At 39.8% G+C, this 8,857-nt stretch overlaps 1 protein-coding gene across 1 annotated transcript in view; it reads right to left on the bottom strand.

Moving 5' to 3' along the window:
• Nucleotides 1-4,573: 4,573 nt before the first annotated feature.
• The window catches only part of LOC118161606 (vasoactive intestinal polypeptide receptor 1-like), a 30,292-nt gene continuing 26,008 nt past the window's right edge, over nucleotides 4,574-8,857 (bottom strand). The window contains exons 13-14 of the mRNA XM_035317137.1: nucleotides 5,654-8,223; nucleotides 4,574-5,623 (exon numbers count right to left, since the gene is read on the bottom strand). Coding sequence (XP_035173028.1) covers nucleotides 8,035-8,223 — 189 coding nt within the window. The 3' untranslated portion in view covers nucleotides 4,574-5,623; nucleotides 5,654-8,034. The remainder of the gene's footprint in view (nucleotides 5,624-5,653; nucleotides 8,224-8,857) is intronic.

Raw genomic sequence — 8,857 nt, 5'->3', positions numbered from 1 at the left:
ACATGATTCATACTTTGCAAGTATCTGTTTCTTTCCACCAGGAAGTCTAACTGACCAGATCAGAGACTGATATCAGTACTGTCTATATGTAGCTGACTTTCCCCTAGGATCTGTGCTTAGTCACTATTATTCTGTTTCATGTGTGGTGAGGAATAATGCTCTTGAAAATCTTGAGGTTAGCTTCTGTTGGATGTTACCAAGCAGATTTGGGGGAGATGCATGCCTGATAAAGGCTTGGTAGCTCTTACTGAGTGCAGTTTTTAGGAGGTCTTGTTCTCTCCACCAGATTGTGTATATGTGATAAGCACTTGTGTGTCTAGAAACAAACCATGGTATGTAGTACACACACAATGAAAAAAAAAAAAAAGAAAAAGAAAAAAATAATAATAATAGCATTTTATCCTCTGTTTTTAGGAGTCAGAAACATGCAACCTGTTCAGAATTGAATTTAAAAGTAAAGTTGGGAAGATATGGAGCATGAAGGAATAGTTAATAATACTCTGATGTTAAGCTCCATGCACATCTGTACTAAAGAGTGAAGTTCAGCTAAATACACATTGTACTTTGTGTATAGAAACACACCAGCAGAGCTTAAAAAAATGTTTTAAACTTCATGGTCATTTCACTTTCTTATGATTAATATCACAGTTTCCCATTGGTTTTCTTCTGGGGAAGTCATCCATGTAAAGAATTACTCTGTGATATGACGTTGTGTGATATGACACTCTTTAGTGTCTGAATGACAAGCTTCTGGATATGCCTTTTCCAACTGAGTGTGTCCTTGCAGAGAAGTCTGAAGAGGTCTTCATGTAGCAGTGTAATCTGTAAAAGCAAATATTTAATGTGTTCATTCTCATTCCCTTCTTTTTGTCCATTTAGCAGTGATGCAACATGCTATAGCTCTGAGAAGAGATATACCAAGTTATTATACAGAAAGCTGTATTTTGGCTTTTGACTGTCAAGGTACAAACCTACTGGCCTGTTGGTTCTAATACCAGTCTTTTTTTGGTCAAAACTGGTTTAACTAGCAATGGGATCTGAGGTTATTCAGATTTGTTATGAGGTGGAAAAACATACATCAATTGCTGCTTTGTAACAATTTTTGTGTTCTGAGAACTTGTTTTTAACATGTAGACTGCTGCAGATGACACAATAAATGTATTATCATTTTGTACAAGTCCATTCTGATATAAAATGACAACAAAGAGAACTTTTTGTCTGTGAAGTTACAGGGTAGCATATTTCTATCTGAACAGTCTGGATGGATTTGGGGGGGCTAAAAACATTAGCTTACTCATGAGAAGGAGTCCCTGAATTATACTTGGCAAAGTCAGTCCTGGAGTAATGAGGCATGAAGTCTTATTAGTGGGCCATGCACATTTTTCCTTCACCATCAATCAGCAGAGTAATGCTAAGAAGGTGTTTAGTCCACCACATAAGCATCAAGAGTGGATATAGTCTGATATTGTCAAAAAACAAAAATAAAAATAGTGCAACAAAGCAACGCACTCTTGTAACTAATAACACCTATTGTTCTAAACTTTAATCCACAGGTGCTTTTCGGCCTGTGGATTACTTCTAAGGAAGTCTAAAGAGGAAAATAAAATTTGATTTTCTCAACAGCATTGCCATCTGGCAAAGCTGGAAAACCACTGGTCTCTATCATATCTGACATGCTTTGGGGTTTTATTTATTTTCCAGTCAAAGCAAACCTCAAGATTTTTGTCAGGGTCATTTTTAAGACATTCACCCTATTACTACATAGGTCTCTGCACTAGATGATCTATTTATGAGTCTTCTCCCATCTTTTTCCTCAGCTTCAGCTTCTGTAACTCTTTGTCCCCCATGGATCTGTGACAAAAACATCCCCCCCTCATCCACCCTCTTCTCCCTCCACCCTCTCCTCCCTCATGAGCAGCACAAGGAAATGGGTGTGCAGTCAGTCCCTGATGCTTTGTCTCTGGCGTTCCCTCACGGTCCCTCTCTGCCCCTGCTCCACGCGGGGTCCCTCCCACGGGATGCCGTCCTTCCCCAGCTGAGCCTGTGGGGGCTGCCCACAGGCAGCAGCTCTTCAAGACCTGCTCCCACACGGCTCCGCCCCACGGGGTCCATCCCCCAGGAGCAAACTGCTCCAGCACGGGTCCCCCACGGGCGGCAGCTCCCCCCAGGCCCCCTGCTCCTGCGTGGGCTCCTCTCCACGGGCTGCAGCTCGGGCCTGGGGCTGTTCCTGCGGGGGCTCTCCATGGGCCGCAGCCTCCTCCAGGCCACATCCACCTGCTCCACCGGGGGCTCCTCCATGGGCTGCAACGTGGAGATCTGCTCCGTGTGGGACCCATGGGCTGCAGGGGGACAGCCTGCTCCACCAGGGGCCTCTCCACAGGCCTCAGGGGAACTTGTGCCGCGTGCCTGGAGCACCTCCTGCCCTCCTGCTGCACTGGCCTTGGGGGCTGCAGGGCTGCTTCTCACTCCTCACCCTCCCAGCTGCTGTTGTGCAGCAGTTTGTTTGTTTGTTTTCTGTTTCTTAAATCTCCTCTCCCAGAGGCACAATGTCACCTATTGGCTCAGTTCTGGCCAGCGGTGGGTCCCTTTGGAGCTGGCTGAAACTGGCCCTTATCTAACATGGGGCAGCTTCTGGGTTCTTCTCACAGGCCACACCTGCAGCCTCCCGCTACCAAAACCTTGCTACGTAAACCCAGTACATGGGTCCATGGTCAGGCTGGGGGAGTCCCCAGTGCAGTTGTGTGGGATATTATTTTTCTGTATCACTGTGAATATCTTGTGACAATCCAATTGGGGAGTTACGAGGTGAGCTGGGCCAGCATCAACCCCTTGTTTTGGTTGTAAGATGATGCAGCACAGGATGTGTCTGCCCTTTCTACCACATGCTGAAGAGCTACATCAGTCACTGTCCTACTAAACAGGGAGTTTAGCAAATGTGGAAGAGGGAATCTTGAAAAAGACTTTATTTCTAAAGGTTACATGTCTAGTCTGAGCAGATGTTTTAGGCTTATTTTGTAGTTAAGAGACAGAGAAAGAAAAGGCACATACAAATGTATTTCAGCTTTCTGTAAAAGTCTTATGGTAAGTATCCATAACTTTAAAGACACAGTACCACACTAACACATTTGCTACAAGAATCAGACACTGAGAAACCTTCATTTACTAGATCTGTCAAAATACCAAAGAGAACAACCTCAAAAAATTCTCACTGTCTAGTTCAAATGGATTTTAACACAACTTTTAAACCAATACCATCAAATAGGGTCTCTAACTTCACTAAAACACTATTTCTGGCAACTTGCATCTAGTGGGGCACAGTCATCAAATTGTATCTGAATTGTTCCAATAGTTGAGCAATAAATGAATACTGAATTTCCAAAAACCTTGATCAATTTTGTCATCTCAGGATTTTTAGTCACTCACCCATTATCTGGTATTGACTCCTCTCACACCAGTTTTAATCTCAGATGTGGGTTTAACCAACATTGCCCGCTCACATAACTTGGCCTGAGAGTGAGTTTTTTTTGGACAGGAGTCATTTTTGTACAGCATTTTAGAAGATTAAAAGAAAATCATAAGATGCTGCTAATGTAATCACATAGGTAACCTATATACAAGAAGGCTATGACCCTCCTTTAATAGACTTTACATACAGGGATGAGTTTATCTCATGAAGTAGGAATAAGGGAAAAAGAAAGTATGTATATGCGGACTAGGTGTGGGCTAAACTTCCATTATGAATAATAAAGACACAGGGAAGGAATTGGTTGCTTAGATTAAATAGTGTCATTTCAGGTACAGCATGGAGTCCTGCTTGGTCTCCAGATGAGTGTAAGTGTACAAAAATCTGAATCATATCTCCAGGACAGTGCAGATGTTTTGGATGTCCCAATAGTATTTGATAACTATGTTTATAAAACTGAATCCAACCCCAGATTAATAGTTAATGATGCTTAGACAACTCTGTAGTTGGCCAGATGTAGGTGCTCACTTCAGGGAGAGCTGTGCAGCTGAAGGATTTCACTAACTGTATTGCTAATACTTTCACTAGCTTTGACATCCAATCTTAGTTTATACCAAACAGCTTTAAATGATACACTTGAGTAATCTCCATTCTGTACACCCCTCTCAGATAGTGACAGAGCTGCCTATGATCCCAGGATAGGCTATATGTACCTTCATAAATACTCTAGTACCATATGTTTGTATGTTGCAGGCTCCAGTTCTTCAGTTCAGCCTTTTTCTGAAAATAACCAGAATTCATGTTTTTCGGTCCTGCTTTTTTGTTTGTTTGCTTGTTTGTTTGTATGTTGTTTATTTGTTTGTTTTGGTTGGTTGGTTGGTTGGTTGGTTTGGTTTGGTTTCATATCTTCTCTGAAACATTCTGAAAATCCAGCTGTGCATAGAATATGCAACCTTGTGAAAGGTCAGCATTGGTCAGCATTGCCAGAGCAAGCTGGAGGGTTTCCTTTTAATCTGGAATCCACATAATAAAGCTTTCAGGAGGAAAAAAAAAAAAAAGAAAAAAAAAAAAAAAAGAAAAAAAAAACTGTAAGAGTTAACAAACTACTCTTAGTGAGAAATTTCAGTCAGTTAATCAACTTCACTCTGCTGCACCATGCAACATCAAGATAAACAGCTGAAACAATTGTTTTTTCTACAAGTTAGTGTAATTTATAAATAGATTTTAAAATAATATGTGGAGAGTTAAACTGTGAAAGATAACAGAGAATTAGAGAAAACTTTTCCTAGCTGATATACTAAATGATATATTGCACATGTCCCTTGGTAATCATATAAATCTCACTTTTGAGGGGGTACACCTCAGATCCTCAGCTAACTGTGAACAGTGAGCAATGCTCCAGCATGCTTCATGGCTGTTCTGACTGTGAACTTCCAGACCGGTCAGCAGCATGCCCAGCACACACCATAAACCACAAGATGGCAGTGTCTTCACACAACTGGCACAGCACTTCTAGACATCCTTTGTGACAACGCCTTTGCTGCCTTCAAAGTCCTGGAATGAAGCAATATATCCCTAAAACATTTCTTTTCCTGCATACACCATCATGTCCTTACATGTGCCATGAAGCAGCCTTCTCAGTGCCCACACAAAATCTCTATCCAAGAAACTTTTGCTCTCCCCGGGGTTATTAACCTCATCATCGGGTTGTTCTAAGTGTGCCCTTATACAAATTATGCAAATAATGTTTTTATATGTGCGGAATAACTTTATATAGCCCTCAGTTCCAGCTTATGGCTTACACATCTTGATCAAAAATGATTGAAAAGTATAAGACTTGGAAATGTCAAAAGCATAAGGAGGGATGTAGGGACATTCTGGACAAGGCCCAGGCAGAACAGGTGGCTGGCATATTGCTAAGGTTCCTGGAGAACATTTGAGGGATTTTGTTGGATCGCTGGGAGGTGGGATGTGAGGGTGTCTGGAAAGAGGCTATCCAGGAAGTGGAAAGAGTTTATCCAAGGAGTTAATGCAATCTGAGCATGAATGGTGACTTTAGATGGGCATAAAACAGTTTTGTGAAGTCTGACAAGAACAGTGGCATTACTGGATATTTTGAATTTTCTGCTGCTGAACACTAGATGAGTGATGGAAAGATACCTCAAGTACTTCATGATGTACCTCATGTACTTCATGATGTACCTACCACCACTCTTTGTCATCATTTCTCCTTTCCTTGGATCCTTGATCCAGTAAAGAACTTCCCAGTAATAAAATCAAAGGACATGTATTGAGATAGGTGGCCTTAAAGTCAAATTTAGGCCATTCTAGAGCAAGATGGGAAGTGGGAATTGCTGTGTTACACAGGATGGCTGATATATACACCAAATAAACCATGAAGAAAGGTGTAAGAGAAAATATGGTAGTATGTTCAAAACATAAAGCCTCAGGCCAGTCTTTTTAGGAAACATTCTCAGGTCACACAAAAGCAGGATCACTCCAATTTGTTCCCTCCAAAGACAGATGAAAGGAAATTGTGTGTCAATTCCTTCATAACTCAACACTGTTTAATTATTTCCTCAAGAAAACATTCATAAGTAGCCAAATATCCAAACAAATGATCCTTTTTCCTAAATTTATAGAAGCAGGCTACTACAAAGCTGTGTCTTGGTGATGGTGTCTTGAAAGAGGAGCGAGGCATTAACTCAAGCCACAGGTTGAAGTTTCTATAATGTAAATATCCTCTTGGGTAAAGAGATCATAATCATACATATTCATTGGCTTCAAAAGTGTATCCATAACAAACACAATTATAAGACTGTCATTTTTTGATAAAGTCTCAAAGGAAACATCCAAACTGACATAAAATGTTTAAAAAATTACAAACACAACAGTTTTAATTATCACTTACATTTTATAGATATACATCACACAAATGGGTTCAAAACACTATGCTAGGCAACACACAACACAGGAGCAAGGATTACTTTTACAAGGAAAACTAATAAGGTGGTCAGAATAGACAAGATAACACCTTGTATAGGGCATGTGATTCATTGGGACAAATGGAGTAAATGTCTGATTAATAAAGGAGTGATCTCTATTATGTGTATAGAAACCTGGACAATGCATCTCTGCTGTAATAATAAGGCTAGAGATGATGCACCTAAAATCAACAGTGGTTCCCACAAAGTCAAATATCACCTTGCTTAAATAATTAACCAAGAGTTCAACAAAATGAGAGACCAGAGCTCTACTTTTTAAAGCTAAACTGGTATTTCAGTTCACAGAAATTTCAGGGTGTACTTAAATGGCTACAGTCACTATAAGTGCATCCTGTCTGGATGCAGGTCCTTCTGGGAATGGTCCCATCTTGAAATGAACTACAGCTATGTTTTGTGTACCTTGTGTACACACACTGCTTTTTGGAGAGTTTGATGCAGAGGCCAATTCAATCCCAAAGAAAGAGAAAGGCCACCCAAAGAAGTGATGTAAGTACGCGATTAGTTTGCTCTGTTTTACTAGACTATACTCTGTTTCACTTCTGACCTCTGACACGTTCTTCACTGGAGTGGTAATGAGCAGAGAAATGGTGGGCAGGACTAAAATCAACAGAGTGCAATCACAGAGTTCATCCTGAAATAGAGGTCACCAAAAATCACAAAAGCACAATTTAACTGTGAATTTAATTGGTGGATCCAGGTAACCTTCAAGGATATTGCAATAGAAGTTCTGTTCCAGCTACACATGGACCAATGTCTGGTCACTAAGAAGATTCAATTTGTAAATTATTCTGAGTTTAAGAAAGCCCAGTTGGGATATTGCATTGTGTTTGCTGTATGTTCTTCGTTTGTACATGCATAATCTTCCTAATGCTCAGCTACTATATGTTTTCCTATGGATGAGAAAAGGCCATCTTGAGTCCTCTGGCCTGACTTAATGTCTCCATTGTACAGGCATGAAAAAAAAAAAAAAAAAAAAAAATCAAACAAAAACCAAGAAAATAATGCAACTCAGTCATTTTTGCATCACTCTTGTGACACCTTGAGATTCCTTTCAAAGGAGGTTACTGCTCCTTAGGTATGTGCTTAGCACTTCTCAGTGCATAATTCCACTAAGTTGGCTGAAGTTGCCTCAAAACTAGTAAAAAATCACTAGTTATTATCACAAGCTTTTGCCACTCTATAACTCTTTCAAAGGAAGATTAATTATAGTGCTCTTCCAAACTGAAATTTCAGGAAACACTGGCAAAGATATAATGAACATGCTGGCCATGGGAAAAAATGAATGTAGTTGCTTTGATTTGAGTGCTAACTTGTCGATGCACAAGACCTCAAGGTCTGTCATTTCACAACAGCAACAATGAATAAAAAAGTGGATTTTGTGTGGCTGAGGAGAGAAAGAGCCAGAGTTGTGATACTAACCTGTACCAGGTGAGAAAAGAAGCTCATGTTCAGGACAAGAAATTCTCAGAAGTCTGTTGACACTACAGAAAGCTATAAAGAATCCCAACTGTCTATAGTTTAGGTAGTATGCTACAAGGTTACAGCAACTCAGCCTGCTAGATAAACTCAGACAGAAGTTACACCATTCTGGTATGCAGACATTTTCCTTTTTGGACTGATTTTTTCAAGCAATGATAACTGAGTAACATAGTTGACTGGACTGTTTTCTCTGGACATAGTCCCATGTTTGTGTGTGAAGCTCAGGTATTCTTGATACTGCCACTTGCACAGTTGTTTCTTGAGTTCACTTTGAACCTACGGAAAAGAAATTATAAAAACAATCAGAAAATAAATACTTAGTGGTCATTGAAAATAAAATATGCCAAAATTTCTGCGTGGCTGCTAGGCCCAGATACATCCAAATCAATCAAGATTAAGCCTTAACACATTTTTAGGTGGACTTTAACCATATCCCCATTCACAATGAAAAATAAGCAAAATTCAGAGGATGACAAGGAAGTTAGCAACTGTAGTTTCTTTCTTTATTGTTGTATTTCTGCCACATAAATATTTCCACCTTTTTTTTTTTCCCTTTTTTTTTTTTTTTTTTTTTTGTATTACTTATATTTTTCCTCATATCAAACTTGTGCCTCCTTGTTGTGACCTGCAGTGTATAAGACCTCACAAGGTCCTTCTCCAGGCTCTCAGCTTATCTGTATCGAAATCCCTCTTACAAATCTCTTACTGATTTTGGAAGATATTGAACCAACTTGAATATATATTACATTACATTACACTGTTTATACAGGGAAATCCAGATAAATCTCCTTCTTTCTGTGGAAGCTGCTTTTAAAGTGATAAAGCTCTGTAAAATGTACTATAGGGATTTTATGATTTTATCAAAATTCTAAGAATGCAGCAAAAACAGGAAGAGGAAGTTCTTGAGTAA

Source organism: Oxyura jamaicensis, chromosome 2, assembly GCF_011077185.1.
Source record: "Oxyura jamaicensis isolate SHBP4307 breed ruddy duck chromosome 2, BPBGC_Ojam_1.0, whole genome shotgun sequence".
Lineage (NCBI taxonomy): Eukaryota > Metazoa > Chordata > Aves > Anseriformes > Anatidae > Oxyura > Oxyura jamaicensis.
Note: the sequence above shows the minus strand (reverse complement) of the source record. Positions and strands in the feature narration are given on the sequence as shown.